Source organism: Neovison vison, chromosome 5, assembly GCF_020171115.1.
Source record: "Neovison vison isolate M4711 chromosome 5, ASM_NN_V1, whole genome shotgun sequence".
Classification (NCBI taxonomy): domain Eukaryota; kingdom Metazoa; phylum Chordata; class Mammalia; order Carnivora; family Mustelidae; genus Neogale; species Neogale vison.
This window is the reverse complement of record NC_058095.1, coordinates 5,210,046-5,225,613: the sequence shown is the minus strand read 5'-3', so window position 1 is coordinate 5,225,613 and position 15,568 is coordinate 5,210,046. Positions and strand designations below refer to the sequence as shown.

The window sequence follows — 15,568 nt, the reverse complement described above, 5'->3', positions numbered from 1 at the left end:
CAACAAGATTTAATGCCTACAGGCCTACTTAAGAAAGCTACACAAGGGGTGCCTGCTTAAGCAACTGCCTTCAGCTCTGGTCATGATCCCAGAGTCCCAAGATCAAGTCCCGCATTGGACTCCCAGCTCCATGGAGTGTCTGCTTCTCCCTCTGACCTTCTCCCTTCTCATGCTCGCTCGCTCTCTCTCTCAAGTAAATAAATAAAATGGTTAAAAATATATATATATATATACACACACATATATAATAAAGCCATACAAGTGATGTTAAGCTACGTTTATATTCAAAATGGGCAACAAGCTCTTCCTCAAAGAAATCATCTTTGCCTCCACTGCCAGAGAAACTGTATTTTTTACTGTCCATTCTCCGACGGCTGTCAGACAAAAGTATTAAGCGAAAACGTCCATAGGGCAGTTTCCTATCTTGGGTTCAGTGGCTCTAGATGCTAAGACAGCAGCTCACTGGGTGGCCACCGTGTCATCCCCGTCACCAGCCCTCCAAACGGGCGACTACGGGGGAACTGCAGAAATCTGCCCAAAATCTCAGTGCCGCCTGAGAGAAGAGAACGTTCCCCACCCTGGAAAGCGAATGAGAAGCGAGAAAAGACCGGCGAAATACAGACCCTGCAACTCTGAGTGCCAGAAAGTACGGGCGAGAGAAACCGCAACCCTCGGCCTCTCGTGCCCGGAACGCGCCGGGACCCGCCGCCTCTCCCGCCCCCGGCCCTGCATATCGACACGTAGTCATTGCGAGTTAGGCCCGATTACTCTAGGATACTCTCCAAACTCAGGCTATCCCCGAATTCTTTGTTTGCCTTCGATCCAGCTGAAGGCCGCTCGTTTTCCTTATTTTCTTCTCCTCCGGCACCGCGTCCACCGCCGCTACCGCCGCTGCCGCCCCCGCTGCCGCCGCCGCCGCCACCACCGGGAACCTGTTTCTCAGCAGCCATCTTGCCCCAGCGCCGCAGAGCCAGACGGGATAGAGGAGGCGGGACGACGGAGGCGGAAGAGAGCGATGCCCGCCCCGACGGCCTGACGGGATCGTGGCGGACTCCGCCATCGACGGCCCGGCCCGCGGGCGTGAGCCACTTGTTGGAGCGCGCCTGCGCGTGGGCTCGGGTTCCTGAGTCGCGGCGGGCGGGGCTGAGGGCTCGTTCACGCGAGGAGACCAGAGCTATTGCGGTCTTTCCGGAGCAACCCCTCTTCTAGTCCCCCGAGGGCGGAGGACTCGGAAATCCAACCCCCCCACACACCACCTCCTGCATCCCTGCCCCGGGGGTCCAGCTCACGTCCCAAGCGGGCGTGAGGGTTAAGGGCAGGGACGGTTGGTTCTGGACTTTGGGTTTCGGGGTGTCTACCTGCCTGGGTACTCCGGAGATGCGGTTCCCACGTACCCACATGAAGCGCTCCACCTGTGAGGGACACCCCTCTGCGCTCTCCTCTGGTGTCCACCCTGAGAGAGCCATGGCCAGAGGAAGCGCTGGCCGGGTCGGGGATCAGTACGTGGAGACCCAGAAGTTTCTACGCCGGGTCTCCATTTGCTGATCCCCGACCCGGCGTAGAAACTTCTGGAACTGCCGGGGACCTATGCCTCTGGACTTCGGAGCGAGGACTCCAGCAGTTCGAGGGGAGAAGCTGAGGCGAGGGAGGCTGAGTCCGGCTTCTCCAGCCCTGGCTCCTCTCTTACTGGTTGGGAAATGTTGGGCAAAGAACAGTGTCGCTCTAAACCTTTTCCCTTCTCAGTGAAATGGGGATAACCAATTAAGACGGTTTTTATGAAGATGAAATGAGGCAATTTAGGGGAGCCTGGATGGCTCAGTCGATTAAGTGTCATAATCTCAGGGTCCTGGGATCTGCCAGGGTCAGAGATGGGTTCCCTGCTCCCAGGGGAGTCTGCTGCTCCCTCTGCCCTTCCCCCTGCTCGTGTGTGCACACTCTATCTCAAATAAATAAAATCTTTTTTTTTTTAAAGATTTTATTTATTTATTTGACAGAGAGAAATTACAAGTAGATGGAGAGGCAGGTAGAGAGAGAGAGAGGGAAGCAGGCTCCCTGCTGAGCAGAGAGCCCGATGCGGGACTCGATCCCAGGACCCTGAGATCATGACCTGAGCCGAAGGCAGCGGCTTAACCCACTGAGCCACCCAGGCGCCCCAAAATAAATAAAATCTTTTAAAAAAAGATTTTGTTTATTTATTCACAGAGAGCGAGAGAGCGCGTGAGCGCAAGAGAGGGAACACAAGCAGTGGGAGTGGGAGAGGGAGAGGCAGGCTTCCTGCTGAGCAGGGAGCCAGATGTGGGACTCCACCCCAGGACCCTGAGACCACGACCTAAAGGAAGGCAACTGCTTAATGACTGAGCCACACAGTCCTCCTTCAAATAAATAAAATCTTTTTAAAAAAAGAAAAGAAATGAGGCAATTTAGAGTCTCTATTCCGTGTCACTAATCACTAGGGAAATGCAAATCAAAGCCACAATGAACTATCACACCCATTAGGATGATTCCTATTTTTATTTATTTTTGGATGGTTACTATTTTTTGTAAAGATTTCATTTATTTGAGAGAGAGCCCACAAGTAGGGGGAGGGGCAGGGGAAGAGGGAGAAGAAAAAGAATAAAAATAGAATAGAAGAAAAAAGAATTGGGGGTACCTGGGTGGCTCAGTCAGTTAAGTGGCCGCCTTCAGCTCAGGTCATGATTCCAGGGTGCTGGGATTGAGCCCCGCATCGTGCTTCGTGCTCAGCGGAGAGCCTGCTTCTCCTGCTCTCTCTGCCTGCCACTCTGCCTATTTGTGCTCTCTCTCTCTGTCAAATAAATAAAAACCTTTTTAAAAAAAAAGGATTTTAGGGGCACCTGGGTGGCTCAGTGGGTTAAAGCCTCTGCCTTTGGCTCAGGTTATGGTCTCAAGGTCTTGGGATCGAGCCCCACATCGGGATCTCTGCTCAGCGGAGAGCCTGCTTCTCTCTCTCTACCTGCCTCTGCCTCCTTGTGATCTCTCTCTCTCTCTGTCAAATAAATAAAATCTTAAAAAAATAAAAATTTAAAAAGGATTTTAAAAAAGGAAAAAAAATTTTATTATTAAAAAAGTAATAATAGCATGTATTTGTGAGGATATGGAGAAATTGGAACCTTGGTGTGCTTTTGGTGCACATGTAAAGTGGTGCAGCCCGTGTGAAAAACAGTATGACCGTTCTTTGGAAAATTGAGGAATTATGATTTGATCTGGCAGTTTCGTTTCTGCGTGTATATCCACAAGAATTGAAAGCAGGGTCTCCAAGGGGGTATTTCTACATTCACATTCATATAAGCATTATTCACAATAACCAACAGATGGAAGCAACCCAGTGGCCCTCAAGGGATAAACAGAAAGTGGTATATCCATACAGCAGAATAATATTAAGCCTTAAAAAGGAAGGAAATTCTGACACAACCTCCAACATGGCTGAAGCTTGAAAATATTGTGCTAAATCAAGTAAGCCTGTCACAAAAAGACTAACATGATAGGATTCCATTTGTATGAGGTATCTACTTTGGTCAAATTCATAGAAAGTAAAGTGGTAGTTGCCAGTAGCTGGAGGCAGGAGAAATGGGGAAAATTCATTATTGTTTAGTGGATACAGAGTTTCAATTTTGCAGGATTAAAGAGTCCTGGAGATTGGTTGCACAACAACGTGAATATGCTTTTTTTTTTTTTGAAATTTATTTATTTTGAGAGTGAGAGAGCGAGAGAGAGCGTGCGCGCCAGTAGGGGAGGGGCAGAGGGAGAGGGGGAGAGAGAGAATCTCCAGCAGACTCCCTTCTGAGTGCAGAGCCGGACATGAGGCTTGATTCCACGACCCTGAGATCATGACCTGATCCAAGAGTTGGACACTCAACCGACTGAGCCACCCATGTGTCCTTGCACATACTTAATATTAGTGAATCCTACACTTTAAAATAGCCAAGATGGTGGGGCGCCTGGGTGGCTTTGTGGGTTAAGCCTCTGCCTTCAGCTCAGGTTGTGATCTCAGGTCCTGGGATTGAGCCCTGCATCGGGCTCTCTCCTCTGCAGGGAGCCTGCTTCCCCCTCTCTCTCTGCCTGCCTCTCTGCCTACTTGTGATCTCTCTCTCTCTCTGTCAAATAAATAAATAAAATCTTTTTTAAAAAATAAAATAAAATATCCAAGATGGTCAACTGTACATTTTGTGTATCTTACTACAATGAAAAAAAAAAATCTTAAATAAGTTTCAGGGCACCTGGGTGGCTCAGTCAGTGAAGTGTGAGACTCTGGATCTCAGAGTTGTGGGTTCAAGCCTCATGTTGGGTGTAGAGATAATTTAAAAAGATAAAATAGCTCCTTGCTGAGCTGGGAGCTTGCTTCTCCCTCTGCCTGCCTCTCCCACAGCTGTGCTCTCTTTCTCTCTTTCTGACAATTAAATAAAATATTTAAAAGTAAATAAATAGAGGTGTCTGGGTGGCTCAGTCCTTCAGTGTCTTCCTTCAGCTCAGGTCATGATCTCAGGGTCCTGGGATCGAGACCTATATTGGGCTTCCCACTCAGTCTCCCTCTCCCGCTCCCCCTGCTTATATTCTCTCTCTCTCTGTGTCAAGTAAATAAATAAAGTCTTTAAAAATAATTTAATTAATTTAAAATATAAATAAATAAATAAAATCTTTAAAAAAAAAAGTCTCCCAAATGTTCATTTACAAATGAATGGGTAAATAGAATTGGTATAACCATACAATGAAATGTTATCTGGCCATAAAAAGCAATGAAGTACTAATACATGCTACAAAGCATGTGAATCTTGAAAATATTACGCCAGGTGAATAAAGGTGCTCAGAAGACCACATATTGTGTGATTCCATCTATACGAAATGTCCAGGGGCATCTGGGTGGCTCAGTTCGTAGAGCATCTGACTTTTGGTCTCAGGGTCATGGGTTTGAGCCCCATGTTGGCTGTGGAGATTATTTAAATAAGTAAATAAACTCTTAAAAATGAAAAAAAATCTTAAGAAAATAAAATTTAAAAAATATATGAAATGTCCAGAATAGGCAAATCCATAGAGACAGAAAGTGGTTGCCTGAGGCTCGGGGTGAGGGTAGAGATTGGAGATCTATGGCTAAACGGCCCAAGTTTCTTTGGGGAAGAACATTCTGAAGTTGATTGTTGTGATGGCTGCATAACCTTATGAATATATTTAAAACTAAATGCACCCCTTAATTGGGTAAAATGTGCGGTATGGGGATTGTATTTCACTAAAGATTTTTAAGTCAGGTGGCGTTAGTCCTCTAGTCAAAACTCGGCAGTGGCTTCTTTTTTCGCTCAGACTACAAGTCATGTTCCTTGCAATGAAAAATGCCCTGCATGTCACGTCTGCCACCTCCTCTTCTGCCAATCTCTTTCTTATTCATCAACTCAAGCCATAGGAACTTCCTTATTTAGGGACACAGGCACACTCTGGCTTTGGGATCTTAGCACTGACCACTCTGTCTGGAATGTTCTTCCTGTAGAATTCTGCTACTCTGGGTCCCTCACCTCCTTCAAGTCTTTGTTCAAATATCACCTTCCTGGGCGTCTAAAAAAGTTACAGCAGGGCGCCTGGGTGGCTCAGTGGGTTAAGCCGCTGCCTTTGGCTCAGGTCATGATCTCAGCAGGGAGCCTGCTTCCTCCTCTCTCTCTCTGCCTGCCTCTCTGCCTACTTGTGATCTCTCTCTGTCAAATAAATAAATAAAATCTTTAAAAAAAAATATCACCTTCCTAATGAGATCTGCCTAGCCACCTTATTTTTATTTTATTTTGTTTATTTTTAGTAGACTCGTTGCCCAGCGTGGAGTCCAGTGTGGGGCTTGACCTCACCATCCTGATATCAAGACCTGAGCTGAAATCAAATGTCAGATGCTCAACAGACTGAGCTGCCCCAGCTACCAAATTTTAAATTGCACCATCTCCACCACCATGGTACTCCCAGTTCCCTTAACCTAATCTATTTTTCCTGCAAGTACTTATCAATTTGTAATAGGTTAATAACTACCTTGAGTTATGTTTATTGTCTGTCTCCTCTGCTAAAAGGAATTCACGGAGGGCCTTGATCTTCCTAGAGCTAACTGGTATATGCTAAGGACCCAGAACAATGTCTGGAAAGGGGTAGGTGCTTAATGAATGCTTACTGAATGAATGAATGGCAAGCGTCTCATAATTATGAACTGCTTTTGTCTTTCTATTTGGTGAAGTCTGGCAGGGCAGGGGTGTGGATAAGTGTTCCCTGCCCAAAGGAGTAAGAATAGGGCTTCAGAGCTGAAATCCTGGGGTGGAGGGTGAGGGGTGGAGAGGAACAAGAACGTTCCACCCTGGACCCAATGAACAGGGCAGGGAAAGGTACAGTGGCAGCAGGTGGTGATTTTCAGAGGTGAACACCGAGGGGGGCATGTGGGTCATTCTATAGAAACAGCAACCATTCCCAGTGGCAAGGGCTGGATGCTTAATATGTCAAAATTAGAAACAATTATTTGTTTTATTGCAATCTAAAGACCCTCATGGCCATGCGGGAAAATGCTCCTGGAGACGGAACTCTGCTCTCTTTTATTTCCTTCATGTTTTCCCTTTTTGGATCTCTGACTCGGGCAAGGAGACAGGAATTTGATTCACTGAGCGAAATTCGGCTAACTGGCTTCAGGCCACGCATCTCGTTCCATGCTCACCAGAGTCCCCAGGAGGTGTACGATCCCACAGTACTGAGCGAGGCCCAGCGCCAAGGACGGAGACTGGCACACAGAAGGGGCGCGCGGCACCAGTGCCGTCCCCTTCGCCAGCTGTGGAAAGCCGCGGCCCCGCGGTCCACCTGCGTCCCTTGTCACTTGCCCGCCACCCCTTAGCCGCCGCCCCCTCCCCCCGCCCAAGCCAGCCCCGGGAGGCCCCGCGCTCCGGCCAGGCTGCGGGAGAGGTCTGCGCGGTCCCAGGCGGGCGCTCCCGGCTCTCCAGCGCACACTCAGGCCCCAGGGGTCGGTCCCCCCGCCACTCCCGCGTTCAGCCCGGAGGTCCGTTCGCCGCTCAGCAGCGCGGCACAGACCCGCTCCGGGGGCTGGAGCGCGTGGACGACGCGGGCGGGCGGAGGAGCAGGCACCAGCGCGGCCCCTGTCCCCGGCGTGGGCCACCGCACAGCCCTTCCCCCCGCGCGGCCGGCTGCTGCGGGGGCCCATCCCACCCCTCCGGCTGCTCGCTCCTCCCCCTGACCCCGGCGCACCCCCACCTCCCGCCCCAGCCAGGAGACACTCGCTCCGCCCGCAGCTCCGGCGACTCGCGCGGGGCGCTGCAGCGGCTGGAGCCGCGGGAGCTGCGCGCTCGCCAGAGCTCAGACGGCGCCAGGAGCCCGGGCAGCCTCGGGGTCGGGGCCGCCATGAATGGCTCGGGTGGCCCCGGGGCCGAGGACGCGAGTGAGGCGGGCGGCAGGGACAGCTGGCAGCCCGAGGCCGTTATCGTGCCTATGCTGTTCGCGCTCATCTTCTTGGTGGGCACCGTGGGCAACGCGCTGGTGCTGGCCGTGCTGCTGCGCGGCGGCCAGGCGGTGAGCACCACCAACCTGTTCATCCTCAACCTGGGCGTGGCCGACCTGTGTTTCATCGTGTGCTGCGTGCCCTTCCAGGCCACCATCTACACCCTGGACGGCTGGGTGTTCGGCTCGCTGCTCTGCAAGGCCGTGCACTTCCTCATCTTTCTCACCATGTACGCCAGCAGCTTCACGCTGGCCGCGGTCTCCCTGGACAGGTGAGCGAGCGCCGTGGCGGCCCCGGGGGCGGGAGCGGGTGGTCGGGCACCCAGGTAGGGGCTGGAGAAGAGAGGCGGGACTCGAGGCTCAAGGGGGGGCGCGCAGAGAGTAAAAAAGGACAGGAAGAAGGCAAAGGGACCGGGAGAGAGGGAAAGACAAGCAGAAGTGGAGAAGGAAAGAGAGGAATAAGAATAGGGGACTGCGGGGACGCCTGGGTGGCTCAGTGGGTTAAAGCCTCTGCCTTCGGCTCAGGTCATGATCCCAGGGTCCTGGGGTCGAGCCCCGCATCGGGCTCTCTGCTCAGCAGGGAGCCTGCTTCCTCCTCTCCCTTTGCCTGCTTCTCTGCCTACTTGTGATCTCTGTCTGTCAAATAGATAAATAAAATCTTTAAAAAAAAAAAAAAGAAAAAGAAAAAGAAAGAATAGGGGACTGCGGTGTCCCTCCGTTAGGTGCGCCTCCGGTGCCCGACCAAGCGCTGCGTTTCTGGGCACATTGCGGTTTTGCGAGCTTCGTCTCGCTTGAGCCCGGTGCCCCTGTGAGGCTGGGGCGGGAGGGATTACTGTGCCCAATTTACAGATGAGATCGAGTTCAGAAGCGACTGGTTCAGAGTCTCCCAGCCTGTAATAGTGGGCGCGGAGCCAACGGTCTGTCTCCGGCGTCAAACTCAGGCCCCTCCACCTCGCTAGCCTCCATCCAGTCCATGGTTTGCTCGTGGCTCCGCGCAGTCGTCTCTGGCCCGGATTGCGGAATTTGGGTCCTTCGCAGGAGCCCACGCCAAAGTTCAAGCGAACACGCCTGAGGGTCCCTAGACCCTCACCTCCCCCTTACCCCCACCTTCAGGCCAAGGGAGAGGGGAGGTCCAGAGGATCTCCTTTATCGTCCCCGTTGGAGCCTGGAAGCTCCTGGATGATTTCTGGGGAGGAAATCTGGGACTGACTCCAGTATCTTCCCGGGCCCCTTCTACCCCCACTTCCTCCTGACCTCCCCTGGACAGACAGCGAGGTGAGGCCACCTCCCTCACATACCCCGCGGTTCCACTGAGCGCGGAGTGTGTCGGTTCCGAGAGCACTGGTGGGACCCATAGAGCGGCGGCTCCTCTAAGCAATTCCCTCGCGGTACCTGGCGATGTCTCCAGTCTGTCCGCTACAGCCTCGAGGCGCCTGGGACCTACGTCTCCCGGCACCGTCAGTGCTGGGTAATCGCAGCCTCCCGGAGCTCCGAGGCCGGTTCAGCCTCGGGGTGCCTTGCCGGGTGGAGTGTGACTGTGGTCATGGAGCAGATGAGTGGCCTACAGGCTCCCTTCCTCCTTCCTGCTGCCGGGTCCTGCCCCACATCTCAAAGCAGCTCCTGGCGAGTGGCGTGTGATCGTGCGCTAGGGACCTTCCTGGAGAGAGGGTGAGGGCTTCGAGGTGTAAGGGTCCGGCCCTACCCCCGCGAATCCACTTGTTCACCCGTCTCCCTTCCCGGCCCGACCCACAGGTATCTGGCCATCCGCTACCCGCTGCACTCCCGCGAGCTGCGCACGCCTCGCAACGCGGGGGCTGCCATCGGGCTCATCTGGGGGCTGTCGCTGCTCTTCTCCGGGCCCTACCTGAGTTACTACCGCCAGTCGCAGTTGGCCAACCTGACTGTGTGCCACCCGGCGTGGAGCGCGCCGCGCCGCCGCGCCATGGACCTCTGCACCTTTGTCTTCAGCTACCTGCTGCCCATGCTGGTGCTCGGCCTGACCTACGCGCGCACCCTGCGCTACCTCTGGCGCGCCGTTGACCCGGTGGCCGCCGGCTCCAGCGCCCGGCGCGCCAAGCGCAAGGTGACGCGCATGATCATCATCGTGGCTGCGCTCTTCTGCCTCTGTTGGATGCCCCACCACGCGCTTATCCTGTGTGTGTGGTTCGGCCGCTTCCCGCTTACGCCCGCCACCTACGCGCTGCGCATCCTCTCGCACCTGGTCTCCTACGCCAACTCCTGTGTCAACCCCATCGTCTACGCGCTGGTCTCCAAGCACTTCCGCAAGGGCTTCCGCAAGATCTGCGCGGGTCTGCTGCGCCGTGCCCCGCGCAGAGCCTCGGGCCGCGTGTGCATCGCGGCGCCGGGCGCCCGCGGTAGCAGCGTGCTGGAGCGCGAGTCCACGGACCTGACACACGTGAGCGAGGCGGCCGGGACCTCCGCCCCTGTGCTGGCGACTCTCAGCAGCCCGGCCTTGAGCCTGGTACCCGGCCCGTCCTGGCGGGACCAAAATGCCTCCAGCTGCATCCCGACAGTTAATACGACCTGAGGACACTTGGCGAGTATGCTTTGGTGTTCAAAGGATTGGAGAGAGAGGTCGGGGATCTGGGAAGGAATCTCATCTGTTAATAAAATACGCAAAACTTTTCCCATGCAGTCAGGCGCTGTGTCTTGGCATATCTCATGAGGCTCCGTGGTCTGAAGCCTCTGGGACTTCACGGGGGAGCTCCGGTTGGATGGGTGCATGGTGCTTTGCTGATCCACGGGGAGGGAGGGTGGCCCACAGGGAAGGCAGCCAAGTGAAAGTCCCCGTAGAAATCCCTGAGAGGGGGAAGAGCAGGATGGCCAGGACCTCCGCAGTGGCCATCCAGAGGCACTCGGCATTTGTTTTTCTCCTGTTTTTGTTTTTCATTTTATTTTTTACAAAAACATTTTATTTGACAGAGAGATCACAAGTAGGCAGAGCAGCAGGCAGAGAGAGGGGGAGAAGCAGGCTCCCTGCTGAGCAAAGAGACCAATGAGGGGCTTAATCCCAGGACCGGAGCTGAAGGAGCTGAAGGCAGAGGCTTAACCCACTGAACCACCCAGGCGCCCCCGCGCAGGGCATTTGTAGATCACGGAACCAGTAGCCACCTATGCATGGGACAAAGGCAGGCGGAGTGTTTAAGTGCCCCGATAAGTGGGTTGATGGCCAGGCACAGACACTATGTGTGTTCCCAGGAACACTGATGTGCCAGCAAGTGGCTGGTCCCTCCCTGCTCCCAGCTCTCTGGGGCCCCTTCTGAGTGTCCCCAGCCCAATCCGTGCCCACCCACTTTGGGCCTTGAGGTTTCCTTCTCTGGTTTCAGCTATGTGGGGTCAGGTCTGCATTTCCAAAGGGCCAGGAAAGCCGCCCCCTCCCCCACCAGTCCTCCTCCAGGGCCACCAGGAGCAGTTCTAAGTCACCACTAGGCTGGAGCGAGAATGCTACAGGGCTCTGCTCCTGAGCTAGCCTCTACCCTGCCCTAGGTTTGCCCCACCCCTGGAGTTCTTGAGCCTTTCAAGGCTTTTTGCGTAGAATCAGTTCAGTGTTTGAGGGGAAGCAGGAAAACTCTCAAAGGCGTACAGACCTCACGATGTTGAGAGCAGGGCACTTAAGCAAGGGCTTGACTATTTAATCACGTAGGGACCCGCTACAGAAACACACGAAGCCCTGTGGCAGCTGCCCAGATCAGAAGGACTGAGTTGGGGAAAGGGGTGTGTGTGTGTGTGTGTGTGTGTGTGTGTGTGTTGGAGGGCTGGAATCTGTGCCTGCCCGGTCCTCTTGGCAGGCTTTGAAAGGCGCAGATTCCAGGTGGTAGAAATGGAGCGGGGCAGGGAAGCCTAGGCAGGTGCAGGGTGGGCAGGGCTGGGTCCTGTGCTTTGTCTTCAGGTGTTTGCGGAACCCTGGGGTAGGACGCCAGCTCCAAGGGCCCAGAGCCTTGCACAGGGCACCTGCCCCTAACTGCCCAGTCTCCCAGAGAAGCAGCTGGAGCTGAGGCAGCAGTTTGGGCTCTGCGGCTCCATTCAGCCTTCCATGCAGCCACTGACCATGGCTTTGCAGCTCCTGCTGCTCCATTCGGCTTTCCTTAGGCTCAGCTCCCAGGGACCCCTGGTCCAAGGGCGTGGCTTTCGCTCGCCAACAGTTGGTAGGTGGAGAGTGTAAAGTCCTTAAGCTTTGGGATTTGGATCCCAGGGGACCCACCCAAATGACCTTGACCTCCTTCAGCCTGGCCATCCTTCTTCGACTTCAGCTGGCCCCAGGAGGTTCAGGAAACTATCCAGATTCCAAACAATGGGAGTGCACCCCTGCTCGTGGATGTGCAAGTGTTCGTGTCCAATGTATTTAACGTGGTAAGTGTCCTCTGGCCATGGAGGGAAGCAGGGCCCAGGCGCTGAGTTGGGGATGGGCCAGGACAGCCCCAGCCAGTGGTGGGGGCTCCTGCTTTCTCTTGTCCCATAGCGCTGACCCCCGGGTGACACATTGCCCCCTCCCTCAGGACATCCTGAGGTACACAGTGTCCTCCACGCTGCTGCTTCGGCTGGTGAGTGCCCAGGGGTAGGGAAGGTGGGATGGGAGAACCTTCTCTTTGTCCAGCTCAGAAGTACGGGTCTTCATCAAAGCCAAGCCAAGTGGCTTGTATATATATGGGAGCGGGAGGTTTAGCGGTTTCTTTATGTCCCCAGTCCTGGCTGGACACTCGCTTGGCCTGGAACACAAGTGTCCACCCACGGCATGCGGTCACACTGCCCTGGGACTCACTCTGGACTCCGGGACTCACTATTCAGGAGGCGTAAGTGGGGCGGGAGTTCTCAGGCCAGGAGGCCCCTCCCTGGTGGCCCACAGACCACAGGCACACCCCTCTGCCTCTGTCCCCCTCACCCTCCTGGAACCGGGATGGCAGGAGAGGGCTGCTGGGCCTTCTGAGAAATGACCAAGCCTCCAGCTGTGCTATCTCCCCTCACCAACAGGCTCTGGGTGGACTGGCAGGACCAGAGCCCGCGGGCCCGAGTGGACCCCGACGGACATGTCGACCTGTATTTGGCCCTCACCACGGAGACCAACTGCGACTTTGAACTCCTCCACTTCCCCAGAGACCAGAGCGACTGCAACCTCAGCTTCTATGCTCTCAGCAACACTGGTGCTGACGGGGCAGGAGCTGGGGGTGGCAGGGAGGAGAGGGGAGAGGAGGGGAAGCCTCTGGCCTCCAGCGGACATGACATGGGGGCAGCCAGCCTGTGTTCACACCGGTCCACCCTAGGCTTAGGGGAGCTGGAGATATCCTAGAGCAGACAGCACACTTCTCCTGTGCACCTCTCAAACAGTGGCCCGCCTCCCAGCTCTCCCCTGCTCCGGGCTGCGGCCCCCCCACAGCAGCTGCCCTCAACAGCTGGGGCGCTTGTGTCAAGTCCAGAGCCCGAGGCTGCTGCACCAACCCAGTAACTAGCCCACAGACCCACCGGTGACGTCCAGCTCGGCCAGAACCCCCACCCTTGCCTCACATCCCTCTCCCCTGGGAAATACTACAGCTGCCGCCCCCTGAGGCTAACATCGCAGGTGTGAGCAGATACGCTGGTGGAGTCCAGACCACGTCCCCCTCCAAGAAGTGGGGCCAAGTGCATTTAGTTGCACAATGAAAATTCACCTCTGAATCTGAGATGGCCCTTCCCCTGGCTGGAGAGGATGTGGGGGGATGCCCAGCCCGCGCACAGAGTGTGTTCACCTCCTGGTCGGCCTCCAGCCACCGTCAGAAGTCTCCACCAGCCCTGGACGCCGGCTAGTCCCTGGCGCATGCCCCCAGAAAGAGAGGAGGGAGGGGCCGGGGCCACCTCCTTCCCCCTTCCCCACTCTCCCCTGCCTCCTTCCAGTGCTAGAGCTGGAGTTCCGGGCCCACGCAGTGAACGAGATCGTGAGTGTCAAGAGGGAATACGTCGTTCGGGACTTGAAGACCCAGGTCCCACCCCAGCAGCTGGTGCCCTGCTTCCAGGTGACGGTGAGTCGGGCGTGGCTGACAGAGAGCTGGTTGGGGGGGCAGGAAGCTTGTGGTCAGAGGCCACAGTGCCGCCTTTTAGCCTCCCAGACCCCGCGCGCCCCCCAACAAAGCCCGGTCTTCCTTCCAGTTGCGCCTGCAGAACACAGCGCTGAAGGCCATCATAGCTCTGCTGGTCCCCGGGGAGGCGCTGCTGTTGGCGGACATGTGCGGGGGGCTGCTGCCCCTCCGGGCCACCGAGCGCATCGCCTACAAGGTGACCCTGCTCCTGGGCTACCTTGTCTTCCACTCCTCCCTGGTGCAGGCCCTCCCCAGCTCCTCCTCCTGCAACCCGCTGCTCAGTAAGCCTTGCCCCCCTTCACCTGGCCCTGGGGGGGGGTGCTCTGCTGAGCTCCTGGGGCACAAGGGGTGCAGGCCTGGCCCTGACCTCCCCCCCCCACCACCCGCAGTTTACTACTTCACTGTGCTTCTGCTGCTGCTTTTCACCAGCACCATGGAGACCGTGCTGCTGGCTGCGCTGCTGGCCTGGGGCAACCACAGGGCCCAGAGCAGCCCTGGCCCAGCCCTGAGAGGGGAGGACCCAGGGCCAAGTCCTGAAGGTGGGCAGGGACCCCTTCCCGGAGCAGGGGTAGAGGGAGGAATAAGGCCAGGAGCAGAGCTGGCAGGCTGCCCACTAAGGGCTGAGGCTGGGGGTCCCTAGGCTGGGGCTCCCTGCCTTCACTCTGCCGGCTCCCGGGTCTGTCCTTGGAAGACGTAGGTATGGAGCAGGAAGCCAGGATAGCTTCCCTAAGGGCCCAGGTGACCTCAAACTCCCAGAGATAACCCTATACCCCTCGTAGCCTCTCTACAGGGGTGCTTCTTCAGCTCCAGGTGGCCTGAAATGGGCCAGACCCCAACATTCATCGGTTGTAAATCGAAGGAAGGGAGAGATACGGGCTGACAGTCCCCAGGGTTTGCCCTCCTGCTCTGGGCCAGCATGCTGGGTGAGCCCTGAAAAACTGCCTGCCTCTTGCCCCACCAGAAGCTCCCGGAGTGAATGGGTCGAGGAGGAGCTGGGCTGAGGCCGCAGACCGCATCTTCTTCCTGGCCTATGTGGTGGGCGTAGCGTGTAGCCAATTCTCCTTCATTGGATTCTGGATGTGGGCGACGTGCAAGTCTGAGCCAGCCCCTGGCGAGGTCATACCCCACGGCGGGCAGCCCAGGCTGTAACAGGGCCGGCCTGGGGCTGCAGGGGGAGGGTCATGACAGGGTCTCTGGAGAGAGGGGGAGGGAGGATGACTCTCTCTCCCCTAAGCCCGGAGGATCCCAGGCCACCCCGAGTTCTTCCTTCTGATCGCAGGCAAGCAGAGTGTGAAATAAACCCGTCACCCTCACGGGTCTGTCTTTGCTGGGCTCAGCGGCTTGCTCTTGTCCTGAGTCGGTGGGGCCGCCACTGTACGCCCAGTCCCCCTACACTCTTGAACTTGTCACCTACCCCTGTGCACCAGTGATGTGACCCCCATTTCTGCAACTATGGTTGCTCGGCTTTGGGCCCTGGGGGGCCCTGGGCACCAGGAGACAGGGGCCTGGGCCAGGCCACGCAGGGTGGCCAGAGCTTCTCAGAATTCTTTTTGCAGTGGGCGGGAACCCAGAGGCGCAGGGAGAGGGCACTCCTGCTCCAGCACCTGGGGGGATGCGTGGGAGGCAGAACACCCCGCATTTCCAGGCCCACGGGTGACGGGGAATACATTTTCTGCACTCAATCCATGAGCGGATCAATCCTGCTTGCTTTTTCTCCATGCCCCCTGGCTGCGCTGTGGCCTGCCCCTCTGGGCCCTACCCACGTTTCTGGGCTAGAGGGAGCATTCTCCACCCCCAGCTCTGACCCAGGCCGGAGGTGGGCCGTTTGCCTTGCGGCTCTTGTACACATGAGGGCCCTTCGTCCTTCTTCTCTGTTCCTTCCTGTCTGGAAGCCATCACGTGGCCCATGCAGGCTCAGGGTCAGGAGCCTTAAGATGGAAAGGAACCCAGGTATTCTGAGAGTGCTGGTCTGGGGGGGTTCCAGGAAGAAACACAGACCAGGACTCGAGGGCTCGGGGACAGGGCTC

The 15,568-nt window shown here is 56.1% G+C and overlaps 3 protein-coding genes across 3 annotated transcripts in view; 2 read left to right on the top strand and 1 right to left on the bottom strand.

Moving 5' to 3' along the window:
- SRP68 (signal recognition particle 68) overlaps positions 1-952 on the bottom strand; it is a 35,564-nt gene extending 34,612 nt beyond the window's left edge. The window contains exon 1 of the mRNA XM_044247392.1: positions 779-952. Within this exon, the coding sequence (XP_044103327.1) occupies positions 779-950 (172 nt within the window). The 5' untranslated portion in view covers positions 951-952. The remainder of the gene's footprint in view (positions 1-778) is intronic.
- A 6,425-nt stretch (positions 953-7,377) lies between these two features.
- GALR2 (galanin receptor 2) lies at positions 7,378-10,021 on the top strand. The gene is made up of 2 exons (XM_044250338.1): positions 7,378-7,745; positions 9,226-10,021. Exons 1-2 carry the CDS (start codon positions 7,378-7,380, stop codon positions 10,019-10,021), a joined length of 1,164 nt encoding a protein of 387 aa, XP_044106273.1.
- A 503-nt stretch (positions 10,022-10,524) lies between these two features.
- ZACN (zinc activated ion channel) lies at positions 10,525-14,980 on the top strand. The gene is made up of 9 exons (XM_044247391.1): positions 10,525-11,639; positions 11,720-11,844; positions 11,991-12,035; positions 12,178-12,284; positions 12,463-12,632; positions 13,360-13,484; positions 13,612-13,822; positions 13,931-14,080; positions 14,503-14,980. Exons 1-9 carry the CDS (start codon positions 11,528-11,530, stop codon positions 14,688-14,690), a joined length of 1,233 nt encoding a protein of 410 aa, XP_044103326.1. The 5' UTR covers positions 10,525-11,527; the 3' UTR covers positions 14,691-14,980.
- The last annotated feature ends 588 nt before the right edge of the window (positions 14,981-15,568 follow it).